The following is a 21,999-nucleotide window of genomic DNA, read 5'->3' on the forward strand; positions in this document are numbered from 1 at the left end:
AATTTTTATCATTTTGTTTGCACAAATAGAGCTTTATTTTGGTGGCATTTATTCATGACTCCGTTTTTTATTTTTTGCGATATAAGTACGCAAATGATCATGTACATATGTGTGCAGGTGATCACGTACATATGTGTGCAGATAATCATTGGTACATGTGATTTTAGTGGGACATATGTTTTTTTATTTGGGGACATGTGTGTTTTGGGGACATGTGTGTTTACACTGTGTGGTGATGTGTGTTTACACTAGACTAGTGATCAGTGAGTAAAAAGCTGTAAAAACCGCTCATACTCACTGATCACCAGCCGGCTGCAGCGATCTGCTCTCCTTTCCTCAGCGGCGACTTCCGTGTGAGGAGAGGAGAGCCGATTGCCTAGCAACCGGCTGTTTGTTTTGATCACGTGACGGCTGTGATTGGACACGGCCGTCATGTAATCAGGAGGGCCAATCACAGAGCCCTCTTGCCGATCCGAGATGCGCCCGTGTCCGGGTGACACGAGCGCATCTGGATCGCGCTGCTGCGCGGGCACGATCTCCCTCCTTCTGAAGGACGTTCCTGAACGTCCAGTCAGAACGAGGCGGCTCCCACCCAGCCGTATATATTTACATTGGCCGGGTGGGAAGTGGTTAAGGCAGGAACTGAGGTGAATGTAGAATGTACAGGGATAGGGACTATTGTAGACACTCACTCAGGTTGAACTGGTGTCTTTATTCAACCTTACTAACTATGTAACTATGCAAGGACATGATCTAGGCCCTGGTGTGTTTTCTCGGGTGGGGGGTCTGTGTGGTGTATGTTAATGAAAAGATTTATATAGATATATTGTGCAATGTATTTCTATGTTATATGTTGGAATTTGTCTTAATAAAGCAAAAGTGATCATAAAAAAAAAAAGAAAAAAATATGCAATGTATGGACTCGTTGGTTGGAAGACCATTCCACAGCAGTGGATATAAGCTCATAAAGCCCCATTCCAGAAACTAGCCTCAAAGCCATTTCACCCTCTCCCACCTTTACCTTTTTGTCTCCATGCCCAAGAGGAAACAAATTGGAGCCTACCCTGGAATTATGTGGACTGCTATGTGAGCCAACCAATTCCTTATTTTGTTTTCAATACAAGTGTTCTGCCCTGCAAGGGGTGGCCTGCTTGGAATTTGCATCTTCTTTCTTGCATAAAATTAAAGAGGAAGTAAACCCTGATGAGTTTACTTCCTCTTTCATTTCCTGTAAAGGCAAAGCACAATGGACTACTATGCATCGCATAGTAGTCCATTATGTGTCACTTACCTGACACAGGAGCCAGCGAAGTCACCGCTGTCCCCTGTAGTTCCGAGCATCCATCTTCTTGGTGGGTCTCCGTGGGTCTCGCTGCTCCGGCGCTGTGATTCGCCGGAGCAGCGATGACGTCACTCCCGCGCATGCACGTGGGAGCCGAGACTCGCGGCTTTGCCGTCATCGACGATGCCCCGCTCAGTGCGCCTGCGCGCCGCTGTCTACGGCGCATGCGCCCTAGATAGCAGTGCCCGTCTTCGGGCAAATATCTCCTAAACCGTATAGGTTTGGGAGATATTTCTTGGACCTACAGGTAAGCCTTAATCTAGGCTTACCTGTAGGTCAAAGTGGTTTGTAAGGGTTTACAACCACTTTAAACAGATTTGCAATTTATTTTTTTTAATAATAGAAACGAAAAAGCACTCAAAATGGCTGGCTAAATAAAAGACTACATAATATAGGTAAAACCATTTATGAACTGTATACACCTTTTTGAGTAGTAAATGAAGGTTAGGAGTGACACAACGCTTCCTTAAAAACGGATAAGCATTTCTCTTATTTCTGTCCCTTTTATAGTTTCTTTGTAAGGCTTTGGGGACCTAAAGACAATTTTTTATTGCAGTTTACACAAATGCAAATGAAAAGTTAGTACAGTTTGCCATGTGTTGACCATTCTTTTCTTATATTTTCTAGTTTGTTGGGGCATTAGAAGAGATGCTTGCTTCAATTAAGAAGGATGCAAGGTAAGTTTTTTTCCTCTAACAACTTTTTCCCTGGCTCACTAGGCCAGGGCAGGACAAATTCTGGTCTTTATTGTGACTAAAGAAATTATGTTTAGTGACCTGGTCATTAACCACTTGTTTAGTGGGCACGTAAACCCCCTTCCTGTCCAGACCAATTTTCAGCTTTCAGCAATGTGACACCCAGATACATTTTTTATATTTTCCCCCCACAAATAGAGCTTTCTTTTAGTGGTATTTAACCAGTTGCCGACCGCCGCACGCCGATGTACGTCGGTAGAATGGCACGGGCAGGCATAAGGACATACATGTACGTCCCTTGCCTCCCGCGGGTCGGGGGCCCGATCGGGCCCCCGCCCGGTGCCTGCGGCGGTCGGTTTTCGTCCGGGAGCGATCCGGGACGAGGGGGCGGCCATTCATTCATGGCCACCCCCTCGCGATCGCTCCCGACGAATAGAAATCCCCGGTGACATCACTTCCTCTCCTGTAATGTAAACACAGGAGAGGAAGTGATGTATTCTCTCCTCCGTGTCGGTATTTTTCGTTCCGACACGGAGGAGAGCGGATCGGTGAGTTGCACCAACACTCTACACACACAGTAGAACATGCCAGGCACACTCACACCCCCCCTTTACCCCCCGATCACCCCCCAATTACCCCTGCCCCCCAGTCACAGTGACACCAATGTCATATTTTTTTTTTTTTTTTTTTTTTTTGCATTGGTGTCATTTGTGACTGTAATAACTGTTAGGGCAGTTAGGGTTAGCCCCCTTTAGTTCTAATGTACCCCCCTAACCCCCCCAATAAAGGTTTAACCCCGTGATCACCCCCCGTCGCCAGTGTCACTAAGGCTGGGTTCACATTGCAGCGGTTTATGAGAACGAATGTGATTCGCACCGCACTGCAGTGCAAATCACATCCGATCTCTGTGCGATTCGAGTTCAGCCATTCGCCGCACCCGCCGCACCCGCCACACCCGCCGCACCCGCCGCAAATTCGCACGGGACCCTTTTTTTGGCCCGCAGCAGAATCGGATCGCATGGGTGTTCACACCATGCAATCCGAGTTTGCAGATCGCACTGCGATATGCGAACTGATCTGGGGGTGTCAGTAACATTTCACTGACACTCCCAGCAGTTCGCATAGGGCAGTGTGAACTGCCGCCGGGAGGCATGCGATGCGGGAACCCGCCGCGGATTCGCGGCGTTTCCGCATCGCTCCAGTGTGAACCCAGCCTAATAAGCGATCATTTTTCTGATCGCCGTATTAGTGTCACAGGTGACGCTAGTTAGGCAGGTAGGTATTTAGGTTCGCCGCAGCTTTTTATAGCGCCAGGGACCCCCATATACTACCGCATAAAGCCCCCTGATTGCCCCCTAGTTAACCCTTTCACCAGTGATCACCATATAACTGTTACAGGTGACGCTGGTTGGTTAGTTATTTTTTTATAGTTTCAGGGCACCCGCCATTTATTACCTAATAAAGGTTTAACCCCCTGATCACCCGGCGGGTGTCATTTGTGACTAATAACTGTTAGGGCAGTTAGGGTTAGCCCCCTTTAGTTCTAAGGTACCCCCCTAACCCCCCCAATAAAGGTTTAACCCCGTGATCACCCCCCGTCACCAGTGTCACTAAGGCTGGGTTCACATTGCAGCGGTTTATGAGAACGGATGTGATTCGCACCGCACTGCAGTGCAAATCACATCCGATCTCTGTGCGATTCGAGTTCAGCCATTCGCCGCACCCGCCGCAAATTCGCACGGGACCCTTTTTTTGGCCCGCAGCAGAATCGGATCGCATGGGTGTTCACACCATGCGATCCGAGTTTGCAGATCGCACTGCGATATGCGAACTGATCTGGGGGTGTCAGTAACATTTCACTGACACTCCCAGCAGTTCGCATAGGGCAGTGTGAACTGCCGCCGGGAGGCATGCGATGCGGGAACCCGCCGCGCATTCGTGGCGTTCCCGCATCGCTCCAGTGTGAACCCAGCCTAATAAGCGATCGTTTTTCTGATCGCTGTATTAGTGTCACAGGTGACGCTAGTTAGGCAGGTAGGTATTTAGGTTCGCTGCAGCTTTTTATAGCGCCAGGGACCCCCATATACTACCGCATAAAGCCCCCTAATTGCCCCCTAGTTAACCCTTTCACCAGTGATCACCATATAACTGTTACAGGTGACGCTGGTTGGTTAGTTATTTTTTTATAGTTTCAGGGCACCCGCCATTTATTACCTAGTCTCACTAGTGTACCCCTAAATTTAGGGGTGTCTACTTTCCAAAATGGGGTCATTTGGGGGGGGTTTGTGCCATCTTGGCATTTTATGGCCTTCAAAACTGTAACGCCCTTAGAAAGCCTGAAGGCGGTGCTTGGTTTTCGGGGCCCCGTACGCGGCTAGGCTCCCAAAAAGTCCCACATATGTGGTATCCCCGTACTCAGGAGAAGCAGCAGAATTTATTTTGGGGTGTCATTTCACATATGCCCATGGCATGCATGAGCAATATATCATTTAGTGACAACTTTGTTAAAAAAAAAAAAATAAAAAAAAAGTTTGTAATTTTCCCGCAACTTGTGGCAAAATATAAAATATTCCATGAACTCAACATGCCTCTCAGCAAATAGCTTGGGGTGTCTACTTTCTAAAATGGGGTCATTTGGGGGGGTTTTGTGCCATCTTGGCATTTTATGGCCTTCAAAACTGTAATAGGTAGTGAGAAGTGAACTCAAAAATTTACGCCCTTAGAAAGCCTGAAGGCGGTGCTTGGTTTTCGGGGCCCCGTACGCGGCTAGGCTCCCAAAAAGTCCCACATATGTGGTATCCCCGTACTCAGGAGAAGCAGCAGAATTTATTTTGGGGTGTCATTTCACATACGCCCATAGCATGTGTGAGCAATATATCATTTAGTGACAACTTTGTGTAAAAAAAAAAAAAAAATTTTTTTTTTGTCATTATTCAATCGCTTGAGGCAAAAAAATAAAATATTCAATGGGCTCAACATGCCTCTTATCAATTTCCTTAGGGGGTCTACTTTCCAAAATGGGGTCATTTGGGGGGGTTTTGTACTGCCCTGCCATTTTAGCACCTCAAGAAATGAGATAGGCAGTCGTAAACTAAAAGCTGCGTAAATTCCAGAAAACGTACCTTAGTTTGTAGATGTGACAACTTTTGCGCAAACCAATAAATATACAATTATTGACTTTTTTTTTACCAAAGACATGTGGCTGAATACATTTTGGCCTAAATGTATGACTAAAATTGAGTTTATTGGATTTTTCTAATAACAAAAAGTAGAAAATATCATTTTTTTTCAAAATTTGCGGTCTTTTTACGTTTATATCGCAAAAAATAAAAATCGCAGAGGCAATCAAATACCATCAAAAGAAAGCTCTATTTGTGGGAAGAAAAGGACGCAAATTTTGTTTGGGTACAACATTGCATGACCGCGCAATTACCAGTTAAAGCAGCGCAGTGCCAAAGTGTAAAAAGACCTCTGGTCATTTACCAGCAAAATGGTCCGGTCTGAAAGTGGTTAATCACTGCTGAGTTTTTTATTTTTGCTAAAAAAACGAAAAAATTCCAAAAATGTTGAAACTAAAAAAAAAAAAAAAGGTTTCGTAGTTTGCTATTAAATTTTGAAAACAGGTAATTTTTCTCCTTCATTGATGTATGCTGATGAGGCTGCACTGATAGGCTGCACTGATGGCACTAATAAGGCTGCACTGATGGCACTAATAAGGCTGCACTGATGGCACTAATAAGGCTGCACTGATGGCACTAATAAGGCTGCACTGATGGCACTAATAAGGCTGCACTGATGGCACTAATAAGGCTGCACTGATGGGCACTGATAAGGCTGCACTGATGTGCACTGATGGGTGGCACTGATAGGCTCTGGTGACACTGATAGCCAGCAATGATTGGTGACACTGATGGGCAAAGGTAGGTGGCACTGGTGGGTACTGATATAGATGGCATTGGTGGCCACTCGTAGGTGGCACTGGTGGGCAAAGATGAAGCAGCCACCGCTCTCTGTGTAAGGGACCGATGTCCCTCTGACAGAAGTTGGTGATCGGCTTTTTCTTTATCATACATCATGGGACACAGAGCCTTAAGTAGTTACTTAGCTACCTTGAGGTGTTGACACTGGCACCCCTAATACAGGAAGTTGACTTCCCTATATAACCCCTCCTCCTTCCAGGAGTACCTCCGTTTTTTCGCCAGTATCTAAAGGTGTTGGCACAAGTGAAGATGTGCTCTGTGGAGCTCCAGGAGGGATCCTTGCTGGATTTAAAAAGCCTCCACAACCTGATCCATCATGCCACTGCGGCTCCAGGATGGTACCCGGGCCTCGTAATAGAAGAACAAGGTTTTGCCTGTAACGCTCCTATTTGAGGGCTGGACCCTAGGAACCAGGACTCTCTTTGGTCTTGCTGCATTACCTAAAGCTGCCCTGAGGGTTGCTATACATGGTCCAAAGGAGTGTAACCCCTATTAAAAGGACCCCCCAGTCTTTGAAGGTTTAACCACGCTGCCCGCCGTGATGGGTGAAGTTTGGATCGGTCTGTTTACAGCAGTATACTGCAGCGAGGAAAAGGTAAGAGGAAAGCATAGGAAGTCCACCTATGACTTTTCTTTCAATTATATTGTAAAATGCCTGAAAAACTCCTCTAAAGGGAGTAATAGTGTATAGAACCTGTTTAAATCTGTGCTAATACAGCATGTGTCTCAGCAGCTGGGGGGGGGGGGGGTCTCCTCTCCCCCTAGATGGGGAAACTGAGTGGATAGGGATACATGTTGTGTTTAAACCAGCATATATTTGAAAAGCTGATAAAACAGCTGTGTAAATCCCCTTTCCCCTTTCCCCTGCCCGCTCTGCCTTTCCCTCTGGGGTGACTCTTGCTAAAGCACAGGAAAGGGCGTGGCGCATAGACAATCAGGCTCACACCTGAAAAAGCTTAAAGCTGATACTCTGGGAAACAGTATCTATCAGAGCAGCTGAAGCAAGGCTGCCACAAGACACAGAAGTGCTGGTGCACATGAGGGGTTTACACAGGTATTTGCAGTACAGGAAAAAAACTTACTGTTTAGCATTAGATCATTCTATGCTACCACTGTTTTTCCTACTATTGTTCAAATAAATAGAACAGTTCTTAGAGTACCTTTTGCTTTTTGTACTTTGCACTATGGCTTTAAGGCTTACTACTAAGGCACCAAAACCACCCCCAGGCGCTGGGAACTCCAGAAATGCCTCCACATTGTCATCCTCTCTGGAGATAATTGACATGGCAAGCCAGGGTGAGCCATTGGAAGCAATTGGTGGTGCAACTGCTTCTCACACTTCAGCCCCTGTATACGTGACTGAAGATGCATTTTCCTCTGCCCTGCAGGGCTTAGGAGGAAGATTAGCACATCTTCCATTAAAGGGGATAAGAAGCTTGCTAGATCCCTCTCTCCTACTCCAAACTCCTTACCAGGGGTACAGTGGGGACAGGATGAGGTATTACCCTCAAACGACTGGGAAAAACAAACGGAATACTCCTCTGCGGAGGAAACAGTTGAAGTTTCAGCTTCACAATCTGAGGTACAATTGCAGCTATAAGGCATCTGTCAGTCCTTAAAAGACCAGTTCACAGAGGCCCTTAAGGAGCTCCCTGCACAACAGGCCGATTTACCAAAAGCATGGTTTTGCCATAGATGCTATAAAGAATTCTATTCACCAGGTGTCTCGCCTTGCACTTGTGCTAGTACACATGCATAGGACCTACTGTTTAGTTTCCCATTTCATGGGGAGCGACTATTTGGCGATGATTTGGAAAAAATAAATCCAGACAATTTCCAGTGGAAAAAGTACTCTTTTGCTAGTCAAAAGAAGGTATAAACGTCCTTCATTTAAACTGACTTTCTCTCCTGTGCCAAGCGTATCCACCTCTAGGCAGTGATGATGGCTTCTACCATCAGATACCAGAGGAAAATCGCAGGGTCAGGCCCAGGCTCAAAGGAAGACCTGGAGCCGCAAGACTAAAAAGAAGAATACTAAGACCTCTTCATGAAGCGGTGTCTCCCCTCACCAAAGTGGGGGGAAGACTTCTGCATTTCGCAGAAGTCTGGCAGAGGGAAACTCAGGACAGATGGACTTTCCCCACATTGACTCTAGGATACAAACTAGAGTTTTGGGAGTTTCCACCATCTCACTTTCTGAGCTCAAACGTTCCCAAGGATCCGGGAAAAAGACAATCCCTGTTTCAAGCATTAGAACGATTATTGACTCAATCATACAGATCCCCACAGAAGAACAAGGTTTAGGTTTCTATTCAAACCTGTTTACGGTACCAAAAACGAATGGGGATGTCAGGCCCATTCTAGATTGAAAAAAATCAAAATCTGTTTCTAAAAATGTGCTCATTTCCAATGGAGTCTATCAGGTCAGTGATCTCCACCCTACATGGCGGAGAACTTCTGGAGTCCATTGACATCAGGGACGCATATCTGCATGTCCCTATATTTCCCGCTCACCAAAGGTTTCTGCGATTCGAAGTGGAACAACGGCACTTTCAGTTTGCGGCCTTACCCTTCAGGCTAGCCACAGCACCACAGTTATTAAAAATATTGGCCCCACCTCTAGCCCGGTTGAGGGCACAGGGCATAACTGTGTTGGCGTACCTAGATGATCTATTGTTAATAGACCAGTGAGTGACTTGCTTAAGGTAAAGCGTACGCATTACAACCAGTTACCTGGAAAGTCTTGGTTGGATCCTCAACCTAGAGAAGTCTTCCTTAAAACCAGTAAGAAGACTGGATTACTTAGGCCTGATCATTGATATGGCCCAGAAAAGGGTATTCTTGCCTCCAGCAAAGATCAGCTCCATATAAGAACTGGTACGGGTGGTCAGGTCAAAAGCAAATCCTTCAATACGCCTTTGCATGAGGTTGTTAGGAAAGATGGTAGCTTCATTCGAAGCAGTCCCCTATGCCCAGTTCCATTCAAGACTGTTGCAAAACAGAATCCTCTCTGCTTGGAACAAAATGATTCAAGCTTTGGACTTGCCAATGCTGCTGTCCCCAAGAGTGTCTCAAAGCCTCAGTTGATGTTACGAATCCAGAATTTGCTGAAGGGGAAATCCTTCAGACTAATAATCTGGAAAGTAGTAACGACAGATGCCTGAGCAGTACTAGAGGAGAGGACTGTCCAGGGACAGTGGTCAAAAGAGCCCTGCCCATCAACATCCTAGAGATTCGGGCAGTGTTTCTGGCTCTTAAAACCTGGACCTCCAGGTTAAAGAATTGTCCGGATTCAATCCGACAATGCCACAGCTGTGGCCTATATCAATCACCAAGGGGACACTAAGAGTCTCTCAGCTCAGAGATGTGAACCATATCCTAACTTGAGCAGAAAGGAATGTCTCATCCCTATCGGCAGTTTTCATTCCGGGAGTAGAAAATTGGCAGGCAGACTATCTAAGTCACCAGCAGTTATTCCCAGGGGAATGGTCTCTTCACCCCAAAGTGTTTCAGGCTGTTTGCCAAAGATGGGGGATTCCGGACATAGCCCTTTTAGCGTCCAGATTCAACATGAAGTTGGTCAACTTTGTGTCCAGAACAAGGGATCCACTCTCATACGGAACAGATGCGCTGGTAACCCCATGGGATCAGTTTTCACTGATCGCTTTTCCCTCGATTCAGTTGCTGCCTCGACTTCTTTGCAGTATCAAGCTGGAAAGAAAGCTGGTACCAGCATGGCCCAGAAAGTCATGGTACGCAGAAATCGTAAAGATGGCAGTGGAGGGTCCTTGGCCTCTCCCTCTAAGACCAGACCTGCTATCGCAGGGGCCGATATTCCATTCTACTTTACGTATGCTAAATTGGCTATGGAAACCCACATTCTGAAGAAGTGTGGGCTTTCCAGGTCTGTTATCTCAACTTTAATCAATGCAAGGAAACCAGTTTCCAGAGCTGTATATTAGAGTTTGGAAAGTGCACGTTTCCTGGTGTGAATCCAAGGGTTGGCACCCTCAGAGATATATTATAGGCAGAATCCTTGCCTTTCTACAATTGGGCATAGAGATGAAGTTGGCCCTAAGTACTATTAAGGGCCAAGTCTCAGCCTTATCGGTTTTATTTCAAAGACCACTTGCTATGCATTCTTTAGTCCGGGGTTTTATGCAAGGGGTGATGCGGATTAATCTGCCAGTTAAATCACCTTTAACCCCTTGGGATTTGAATTTAGTTTTGCCAGTGTTACAAAAACAGCCATTTGAACCATTATAGCATATTCCCTTAGTCCTTCTGACTAGGAAGCTGATATTTTTGGTTGCTATATCTTCAGCAAGGAGGGTTTCAGAATTGGCTGCTCTTTCTTGTAAAGAGCCATTTTGATTATTCATGAGGATAGAGTGGTGTTACGCCCTTGTCCAGGCTTTTTGCAAAAAGTGGTTTCAGGCTTTGCATCTGAATGAAGATATTGTCCTACCATCGTTTTTCCCAAAACCATGTTCCAGGGAAGAAAAATCACCACTACATTGTCTTGATGTAGTGAGAGCAGTGAAAATCTTTTTAAAGAAAACTGCTCAGATTCGTAAGACTGGTGTATTATTTATTCTGCCATAAGGCCCTAAAAAAGGACAGGCATCATCGAAATCCACGGTTGCTAAGTGGATTCGGCAAGTTATAATTCAAACTTATAATTTAAGGGGTAAAATTCCCCCTATTCAAGTTAAGGCACACTCTACCAGAGCGGTTAGTGCTTATTGGGCAGTGCGTCACCAGGCCTCCTTTGCTCAGATCTGCAAGGCCGAAACTTGGTCTTCGGTCCATACATTCCCAAAATTTTACCAAGTGGATGTAAGAAGGAATGAGGATATTGCCTTCAGGTGCAGTGTGCTGCAGGCAGCAGTATAAGTCCTCAAGGTCTGGGGGTGCTCTACGGGTTGTGTCTCCCTCCCCTCAAGTAGCATTGCTATGGGACGTCCCATTAAGTTAATACTAAAGGCTCTGTGTCCTATGATGTACGATAAAGAAAATAGGATTTTTATAACCGCTTCCCTGTAAAAATCCTTTTCTTGGAGTACATCATAGGACACAGAGGTCCCGCCCCTCTTTTATGGAGTTTACGTATATTGCTTGGCTACAAAAACTGAGGTATTCCTGGAAGGAGGAGGGGTTATATAGGGGAGTCAACTTCCTGTATTGGGTGTGCCAGTGTCAACACCTGAAGGTAGTGTAACCTGGCGGACAGGTAGCAGGTACAAAGCTCCCTGGGATGAGCAGTTGCTCAGGCACAGATACCACATCCAGTGATGTAGTGACAAACAGTGCTGTGTTTATTTGTGTTATATACAAGTGCAAATACAGGTGCTGTACAGTGTTTCAGAAAACAAATAAAGGACAAAAATAGCAAAACACAAATCCTAGCCGTGTCTTGGCTCTAACTATATGATATGCAGGCCCTCACTACTGGGCTGAACAAGCCTACCGCTTGTCAGTCTCTACATAAACTGCTTAACAGCTTTTACCAACCTTTTTATCTTCACAGACCAACTTTGTCTGTATGTCCCAGGCACAGAGCAAAGGCTGTCTTCTCAGGTGAGCTTAAATTAGCCTGGGGAAAAGGACCAAGACCTGAACTGGATCATGGATCAGAGATTTCTGAATGTGTACGTGAGGAGCCTGGGAGACGTATAAACCCCTAACAGGACTTTTCCTGGCTCTCTCTGGAACGCTCTGCTACATATCCTCCCCCCTTGTTTCAACCCCAGGGTTGGAACACCTGTGGCCCAACAGGAGTGAACACGGGACAGGGCATCTACATTCCCCATCTCAACACCTGGCCTGTGTTTTACGGTGAAGGAGTAATCCTGTAGAGCTAAAAACCACCGGTTCACCCGTCTATTAGTCTCCTTCTTTTGGGACATCCATTTCAGGGGAGCATGGTCAGTTACTAACTCAAACTGGCGCCCTAACAAATAGTACCTGAGTGCATCCACGGCCCATTTTATTTCTAAACATTCCTTTTTAATGACTGCATACTTTTTCTCATGGTCATTGAGCTTTCTGCTTAGGTACACCACAGGGTGTTCTTCCCCATTGTGTACCTGTGATAGTACTGCCCCGATACCAACATCAGATGCATCCGTCTGAACCAAAAAATCTTTGGAGAAATCGGGGGAGTACAGTACTGGCTGTGCACAAAGAGCCTTCTTCAGGACTTGGAAAGACTCCTCTGCTACTGAGGACCATTTCACCATTACAGAGCCTTTACCTTTTGTCAGGTCCATCAGAGGGTCAGCTATAGTTGCAAAATTTGGAATAAATCTTCTAAGGCCCTGACCTGCTTCTTGTTTTCAGGACGTGGCCACTCCTGGATGGCTTCTATTTTACTCTCTTGATGTTTTATGACACAACGGCCAACAGTGTAGCTCAAATACTTGGCTTCCTCTAGACCAATGGCACATTTTTTTTGGATTTGCCGTAAACCTTCTTTGAAGAGGGAATCAAGGACAGCCTGGACATGAGGCAAGTGAGACTCCCAGTCAGTGCTATATACCACTATGTCATCTAAATAGGCTGATGCATATCGTCGGTGGGGTCTTAGGGTCCTGTCCATGTCGCGGGGGCATTTTGCAACCCAAAAGGCATTTTTTTATATTGAAATGAACCCTCCAGGGTCACAAATGCAGTCTTCTCTTTGGCGCTATCAGTCAGGGGTATTTGCCAATACCCTTTTGTCAAGTCAAAAGTGGTAATATAGCGAGCTTTGCCAAGTCGGTCTATAAGTTTGTCTACTCTGGGCATTGGGTATGTGTCAAACTTTGTCACTGCATTAAGCTTCCTGAAGTCGTTTCAGAACCTCCAAGTGCCATCCGGTTTTGGGACTAACACGATGGGGCTAGACCAGTCACTATTGTATTCCTCAATAACATCTAGCTCCAACATTCTTTTAACTTCATTGCTGATGTCTTTTCTCCTCGCTTCAGGCATTCTGGACGGTTTGAGCTTGACACGTACCCCAGGTTCAGTAACAATATCATGCTGAACTGCTGAAGTCATGCCAGGTAACTGAAAATTTCTCTCTATTCCTTATCAGGAACTCTCTAGCTTCCTGTTTTTGGGAACATGACAGGATGTCTGGAATCGTGACCTCAGGGATCAGAGAGGACTCAGTACCCTTAAGCGTTACCGGGAGGGACCTCGCAGTTAACGCCAGTCTATCCTTCCAGGGCTTTAGCAGGTTTATATGGTAAACCTGATCGGGCTTTCTTTTTTCCTGGTTGATACACCTTGTAGTTGACTTCCCCAACTCTTTCAATTACTTCAAAGGGACCCTGCCACTTAGCCAGGAACTTGCTCTCAACAGTAGGAACTAACACCAGGACCCTGTCACCAGGTGAGAAAACCCTGAGTTGGGCCCCCCTTTTGTATATTCTCTGTTGGGCTGCCTGGGCCTGCAGTGAGTGTTCTTTTACCTTCGGAATGATTGCTGCAATCCTCTGCTGCATTTGAGCGATGTGCTCAATGACACTTTTATGGGGTGTCTGCTCCCCCTCCCAAGTTTCTTTGCCTATGTCTAATGTCTATGTCTGATGGCAAACATCAAGTATGGTATCAGGAAGTCCCAGTTTTTCCCATCCCTGTCAACAACCTTTTTTAACATGCTCTTTAACATCTTATTGAAGCGTTCCACCAAGCCATCTGTTTGAGGATGGTAGACTGAGGTTCGCAACTGTGTCACCTTAAACAACTTGCACAGCTCCCTAGTTATTTGCGACATAAATGGGGTGCCTTGGTCTGTAAGGACTTCTTTAGGGATGCCCACCCGACTGAACACCATAAACAGCTCTTTGGCAATGTTTTTAGCAGATGCAGTGCGTAAGGGAACTGCTTCAGGGTAACGGGTAGCATAATCCATGATTATGAGAATATGCTGATGACCCCGGGCAGACTTTGGGAGTGGACCCACAAGCTCCATGGCAATCCTCTCAAAGGGCACTTCAATAATAGGCAATGGCACTAAAGGACTTTGGTAGTGGGGCTGACATCTGACACACAGGACAGGATTGACAATAATTCTCAATATCTTTCTGTACCCCGGGCCAGTAAAACCTGCGCAACACCATTTCAGTAGTTTTTTCAACCCCTAAATGGCCTCCTAGCAAGTGCCCATGGGCAAGTTCCAACTCCACCCGTCTGTATGGCTTAGGGACCACTAACTGTTCAACCACTTCATCATTCATTTTACATACACGATACAGTAAATCCTCATTGCTGCTGAAATAAGGAAAACAGGGCCTGTCCCCTGGTTCGACAGGTACCTCAGTAATCACTATTACATTTTCCCAGGCCCGGGCAAGGGTCTGGTCTTTTCTCTGCTTAGTACCAAAATTTTCTTTGTGCACATTAAGGTCAGCAAACTCCAACGTAGGCTCGGATTGATCAGATGGCTGTCCAGCTCTACTGGTGGTGGGGACTTCCTCAGACTCCTCCAACTCTCTTGCCATAACCGATAGAGGAAAACCCGGGGAGCCCTGAGAGGAATCCCCTTTACCCACATTGTTAGTAGTGGCCAGGAGTTCTGGCTCTGCCATGGAGTCAGGTACTGCGACGGGTCGGGACGATCCCAGAGTTCACAAAACTTAGGGAAGTCCCTACCAATGATGGCCTTGTGCACCAAGTTGGGGACAAGTCCAACCTGATGGGTCACCGTACCTAAGCCAGTTTTAAACCGAACAGTGGTTATAGGGTACTCCCGGGTATCCCTATGAATACAGATCACAGCAATTTTTTTTTAGCATGACAAGTCACAGGTTCAATCATTTGAGCTGTAACCAAAGTCACTAGTCTTCCAAAGTCCAGCAAAGCTGTAATAGGCTTATCATTAACAGTCATTTTGGCACATTGGTTTTCCCATATTTGGCGCTGCAGTGCATGAAACAGCTGCAAACATAGACTGTCTCCTAATGGAAAAATCGCACTGCATTGGTTCATCTGTCAATGGACAATTTGCTGCAACATGTCCCAGTTCTTGGCAACGAAAACACCTGACGTTTCCCCAGTTTGGTTTGCTGACAGGCAGTGGCTTCCCTTGTTTGGGATGCCAAACTTCAGTCCTGGCACCAAAATTCCTCTCTCCTATTTCCTTGCCATATTTATCACCCACTTCCCCTGGAACAGTCTTACGGGTTGCCTGGGGAGACCGTGGCTTTTGGTGGAAAGTCCGTGCAGTTGTAGGGGTGGTGACCAGGTTTTCTGCAGCAAAGTACCTTTCAACGAGTTCCACCAGGTTGTCTGCCAATTTGGGGTCACCTTGACTCACCCACTTCTGCAGGGGAATTGGTAGTGACCTCAGGAACCGATGCATGACCACACGCTCCACTATTTGTGGCCCAGACAGGGACTCCGGCTGTAGCCATTTCCTCACCAGGTGAATTAGGTCGAACATCTGCGATCTTGGGGGCTTCTCACCTTGAAAGAACCAGCTGTGAACCTGCTGTGCTCCAACTGCCAAAGTGACACCAAGTCGTGCCAGGATTTCCCGTTTGACCTTTTCATAGTCTCCCGCTTCTGCTGATTCCAAATCATAGTAGGCCTTCTGCCATTCTCCAGAAAGCAAGGGAGCAACCAGTCCTGCCCACTGGGTTTTAGGCCAACCTTCCCTCTCAGCGGCCCATTCAAATGTTAGCAGAAAGGCATCAGGATCATCATCTGCAGTCATCTTAGAAAGAAAGTGACCCACATAGATGACTGAGGGCTTATTTACAACATCATCGACTTTAGCAGGTGACCACTGTGCTAGCATCTCTACAACCTCAGCCACGGTTTTCCTATCCGCTTTTGCATCAGTGGCTAGCTGTTCAAACAGCCTCTGCGATTGCTCCTGTGTGATAGCATTAGCTTTTTGGTGTGCAGCATTGGCTTGCTGTTGTGCAGCATTGGCTTGCGGTAGTTCAGCGTTTGTTTGCTGTTGTGCAGTGTTGGATATCATCAATTGTTTTAGGATTTCCTCCATGTTTTATTCACTCTAGGTACTGGCCTTTTAAGTAGTAACTTACTACAGCTGGTCGCAACCTCCACCATATGTAACCTGGTGGTGGACAGGTAGCAGGTACAAAGCTCCCTGGGATGAGCAGTTGCTCAGGCACAGATACCACATCCAGTGATGTAGTGACAAACAGTGCTGTGTTTATTTGTGTTATAAACAAGTCCAAATACAGGTGCTGTACAGTGTTCCAGAAAACAAAGGACAAAAATAGCAAAACACAAATCCTAGCCGTGTCTCGGCTCTAACTATACAATATGCAGGCCCTCACTACTGGGCTGAACAAGCCTACCGCTTGTCAGTCTCTACATAAACTGCTTAACAGCTTTTACCAACCTTTTTATCTTCACAGACCAACTTTGTCTGTATGTCCCTGGCAGAGAGCAAAGGCTGTCTGCTCAGGTGAGCTTAAATTAGCCTGGGGAACAGGACCAAGACCCAAACTGGATCATGGATCAGAGATTTCTGAATGTGTACGAGAGGAGCCTGGGAGACGTATAAACCCTGAACAGGACTTTTCATGGCTCTCTCTGGGTCGCTCTGCTACAGTAGCTATAACCCACTAAGTAAATAGTTAAGGCTCTGTGTTCTATGATGTACTCCAAGAAAAGGATTTTACAGGTAAGCTGTTATAAATATCCTATTTTTTCCCCTCATGCTAACTGCGTGAGGGGAACAAAATTTGGATTACTGATCTTCTGACAGCTGATCACGTGATAAGGGGCCAGGATCTGCCCCTTACTCCGATCAGCTGAGTCTCATAGACTTGCTGATCAGAGTGCGCTGCCCACAGGAACGTGCTGACAGCCCATGCTCGGAAGGACGTCTATTGGTGCCCTTCTGGCAATTAAGGCCTGCGCTGTAGCCGTCTTTCAGATATAGCGTGGGCGGGAAGAAGTTAAAGTATATGTGAACCCTGCAGCTGTCAAATCATGGACACAGAGAGTGAGGGGGCGGGGCTTAGCTGCATTGCGTTTGTCAATAGACCTACACCCTGGTGCAAGAGAAAGCCCAAGAGGAAGCAGCTTTCTTTGGTTGCACAATGAGAAGAGGAGGAGCCCAGAGTGTTGGCGGGGGGATCTGAGAGGAGACGGTTCGGGGCAGGTCTGTGCAATACCATTGAACAGAGCAGGCAAGTATAACATGTTTATTGTATTAATATGTTTTACAATCACTTTAAATGGGCGTGGGTGCAGGGGATATTATGTGTCTGTTACACTTCATACAGTTAAAATTAGTTAAATGCTTTGATAACTGGCTACCAATATATTACATAAAATCCACCTTTTTAAATGAAAGCACAATTATTCAATATGAATAAGTACACATATAAAAAAAGCTAATGCTGTATTAAAAGTGCTTAGTAATTTTGGTTCAACTATAAACTGCTGTCTGTATTTTGTGTGTTCACAAGCTATAAACTATAACTTTTTGTGATCGCTTATGTATGTGACACATTTTACAACAGCATTTCAGTGTTCAACACTCCATCGTGAAATCGGAACAAATTCCAATGTAGTCTACAGACTGTTTCAGTTGTGAAATCCCCTTCACAAAATGAGTGCATAGTAACATGAGTGTTTTATACATTGTTTTAATAAAGAAGCTGTCGATTAAAAAACAAAACAAAAAAACACTATGGTCTTTGCTTGTATTCCGTTTCTCAGCTGTAGTCTATTGGAAACCATTGAGCCATATATCTCCTTATTAATCTTTCAGGGTGTAAAGCATTTAAAGCAGTGGTTCTCAACTCTGGTCCTCGGGACCCATTAACAGGCTAGAATTTAAGTATTGCCTTGGGGAGATGCAGACTAGAATACTGCAATCACTAAGCCGCAAATTATATCACCTGTGATTTATTTCAGTTATCTTGCAAACCTGGCCTGTTAGTGGGTCTCGAGGACAGGAGTTGAGAACCACTGATTCAAACCTTAGTCACTTTTGAGGTCCACCAAGAAAGGTGAGAATCTAGTCACTGTGTGGGGAGTGTGATGAATACAGAAAGGTGTTTAAGACAGAATTGCACACATTTTGTGACGGAAATTGCACAACTACCCTGTTGCTTGCTGGATCTTTGAAAAAGGGGGACGTTTTACTGTGTTGAGTTAAAAAATTGAGTTTAAAACAGGAGATTATAACAGCAGTCTTCTAACCTGTAAGTAACAGCTGAAATTTCCTGTTGGTAATGTTAATATTGTAACTGGGATAATGAGTGCTAGCAAGATTGAAGATTTTGTGCAGTGCACAGGATGCCACATGTATACAATAGAGCAACAGCTCCAGGATGGATACCGCTGTTATAAATGCAAGTTGGTTGCCATTCTAGAAGCTTACATTAGAGATCTGGAGGAGCAAGTTGTAACACTGGGCAGAACTGACAACCTTGAAAGGGGTCTTCTGCTTACTGTGCAGGTGGTTATTGGGGTTGACGTGGAAGGTTAAGTTAGGATTATTAGATAGGAAGATGGGTTACTGTAGTCAGATTAATAGGGGCTCACAGAAAAGGAAGGCCAGCCCTGGGTTTCAGCACCAAAACAGGTTTGTCAAGTAAGGTGAAGATGTGGGTGTGTTAAGCTCAGAGGTGGCAGCCCTAGATGTCACTGCTACCCCTAACAGACAGGAGAGCAGCCCATCTGGTAGGGGTGGTGAGGGTAGTGCAGAAAGGCCTAGACAGTTGGTGTTAATAGGGGATTTTATAAGCAGAAGGACTAATAATTATATACTTGGTTTAGCATCACTAAGATTGCCTCAACCAAATGGTTTACTGTCTCCCTGATGCCAAAGTTTGGCATGTGGTGGACCGGGTTAATAAATTACTTGGAGGGGATGGGCATGACCCAGATGTCTTGGTTTATTTTGGAACCAATGACAGAATATTTGGAAGGTGGAGACTCTAGGCTCTTTCAGAAAAAAATCAAAATCAGCAGCTAAAAATACTGTAGCTGCTGACTTTCAATATTAGGACACTCGGGTGCTGCCGCTGCCACGGCTAAGAGAAACCTGCAGTGAAGTGTTTCATAGTTGGGTCCCTACTGCGCATGTGCAAAGAGCCCTGCGCTTTGTGAATGGCCCGGTGTTGGCGGGGGAAGAGGAGGGTGGGTGAGCTTTCCAGGTGAGTTGGCTGCAGAGAGCACTGGGCTGACTTTTCATATGGGTACAACCTATATGCTAAAAATGGCTTATAGGCTAAAGATGGCTTGCACCCAAATGGACAGGGGTCTGCTGTGCTGCGAGAAAGGTTTATGGGAAGGCTGAAGGAGTATTTAAACTAGGATTGAGGGGGAGGGAGAATTAGATAATAGGGCATACAGGTCAGACAGGAGTCAGTCCTTATTGGTGGGTGGAACAGGGAAAAGATGGAGGGAGGGCTATGGCAGGTGATGAGAAGATCCACATGTTACATTGGAAATGGTATTATTTGTAATAAAAAAAAAAAAAAAAGCAAAATATGTGCGCAAGATGCGACAATGAATTAAAGTATTTGATCACCAATGCCAGAAGTCAGTCAAGCAAAATAGGCCAGTTGGAAGCTTTGGTGCTTTTTCTAAATCCTGGCTTCATTCTTCACATGACTGTGCTATTCATTTTCCGGACTATGCCCTTTCAAAGAGTGTTAATGAGGACCTAGTTGATGGAGAGTTTGAAGAGGCTGAAGTGTTATGGGTGGAGCTGCACATGGGTGTGCATACTACAAAGGTAATTTGTAAAGGAGTTTGTTATAGGCCACCTAGTGTTAATGAGTAAGTGGAGACTCCGCTACTTTCAAAGATAACAAGGGCTGGAAGGACTGGGACAGTGATACTAATGGGGGATTTTAACTACCCAGAGACTGACTGGACAAATGGCGCTGCAGGAACAGTTAAAGGGCAAAAATGTATAAACTTATGAAGACAATTTATAAACCTATAAAGCCTACAAGACAATTTTATGGTACAGTTAATAGAGGCCCCGACTAGGACTGATGCTCTGCCGGACTTGGTAATCTCAAACCATGCAGAGCTTTTTACTAATGTTCATATAAAAGAATATCAGGGTAGCAGTAACCATAACATTCCATTTAATGTTATCTGTAAACAACCAGTGTCACGGTCTGGAGTCAGGCTCAGAGGCCAGTAGCTATAGCAGCAGAGCAGGTATTCACACAGGTCACCCTGGCTGATGACACGGGTTCACCTGAAGTGTGGGGTCTAAGCACTAAAAGGTATTCACCAGAGCTCCTGATGGTGGAGATGGGCTTTTGCTGCATGTTAGTTCCAGGTCGCGGTCCTCAGGCTAGCCCCACCAGGAGGTGAGTAAGCCGTTGTCTGGTAGCAGATATAGCAGGTAGGGATCAAGCAGAAGCGTAGTTGAGAAACAAGCCAAAAGTGGTTAACAAATAGTTGCAGGTTGGCATTCAGCAGAAGCGTAGTCGAGGAACAAACTAAATGTCGGTAACGAATGGTAGCGAAGATACGGTCGGCAGCAGGAGAGACAGGAGCAAGATATTGGCTGGTGAAGGCACAATATTCTGGTAACCAGGAAGTGCAGAGACATTGCTTAAATCAGGATGTTCATGGGAGGAGCAAAGGGTTCAAGGTTCAAGGCAAACAAGATTCAAGACAAGATCATTCAAGGAATTGTCCACAGAGCTGTCCAGCATTCCAGGTGGCTCAGCAAGCAGAGTCACCACCAGACACACCAGAGGTCCCAGGTTCAAGCCCAGGTCCTAACAGTACTCCCCTCCTCCCAGGATGTCCCCTGGACGTCTTAGGGCCAGGTTTCTGAGGAAACCTCTGGTGGAATTCCCTTGTTAATCTAGGTGCATGAACATTCTTTTCCGGCTCCCAAGAATTTTCTTCTGGCCCATATCCTTCCCATTGAACCAAATATTGCAATTTGTTCCTAGAGATCCTGGAGTCAAGAATTTTTCCCACCAAAAATTCTTCTTCACCCTGTACCTCAACAGGAGGAGGAGGATGAATTCTTCCAGAAAAAGTATTTTTATGAAATGGTTTGAGTAGCGATATATGAAACAGTGTGAATCTTCATAATGTCAGGAAGTTTTAGGCGAAAAGTGACCGGATTGATTTGAGCAAAAATCTCAAAAGGTCCCATAAACTTTTGACCCAACTTAGCACATGGAACTTGAACTTTAAAATTTTTGGTAGATAACCAAACTTTCTCACCTACTTGAAAAGTGGGAATAGACCTACGATGTCTGTCAGCGGCCTTCTTGTAATATTCCTGCGCCTCCTTCAATGTATCAGTCAATTTCTCCTGGAGCTCATGTAATGAAGTTAGTCTGTTGGTAACAGCAGGAATTGAAGTTGAGATGGGGAGATTAGGAATAAAAACTGGATGATCCCCGGTGTTTAAGAAAAATGGGCTTTGGGAAGTGGAGCTATGTTTAGAGTTATTATAAGCAAACTCTGCCGTAGGAAGGTAGTCCACCCAGTCATCCTGAAGATAACTCACGAAACATCGAAGGTATTGCTCCAGAGTTTGATTGGTCCTCTAGGTCTGACCATTAGACTGCAGATGAAAAGCCAAGGACAGATTAACTGTTACACCCAAAGCAGAGCAAAAACTTCTCCAAAATTTTGAGGTAAACTGTACCCCTCTGTCAGACGCCACATCATCATAAATTCCATGAAGTTTAAAAACTTCTCTAACCATTGCCTCAGCAGTATGTTCGGCGGAGGGTACCCATTTAACTGGAATAAAACAAGCCATCTTAGTGAGACGGTCAACGACTACCAGAATGGTGGTAATCCCCTTTGAAAGAGGAAGGTCAACCACAAAGTCCATAGAAATTGACCCCCATGGTCTTGATGGAACAGGCAGTGGTAGAAGTAACCCCAGAGGAGAAGGTCGAGGTGTCTTATTGCGAGCACAGGTTAGACATGAAGGCACATAACTCTTTACATCTTTCTTGTACCCAGGCCACCAAAAGGAACATGATAAGAGTTCTTC

The 21,999-nt window shown here is 45.5% G+C and overlaps 1 protein-coding gene across 1 annotated transcript in view; it reads left to right on the plus strand.

The window, feature by feature from the left end:
* USE1 (unconventional SNARE in the ER 1) overlaps positions 1-21,999 on the plus strand; it is a 252,794-nt gene that overhangs the window by 43,500 nt on the left and 187,295 nt on the right. The window contains exon 2 of the mRNA XM_077475531.1: positions 1,970-2,019. Within this exon, the coding sequence (XP_077331657.1) occupies positions 1,970-2,019 (50 nt within the window). The remainder of the gene's footprint in view (positions 1-1,969; positions 2,020-21,999) is intronic.

Source organism: Lithobates pipiens, unplaced genomic scaffold, assembly GCF_037356315.1.
Source record: "Lithobates pipiens isolate NorthernLeopardFrog02 unplaced genomic scaffold, aLitPip1_a1.2 Scaffold_13, whole genome shotgun sequence".
Lineage (NCBI taxonomy): Eukaryota > Metazoa > Chordata > Amphibia > Anura > Ranidae > Lithobates > Lithobates pipiens.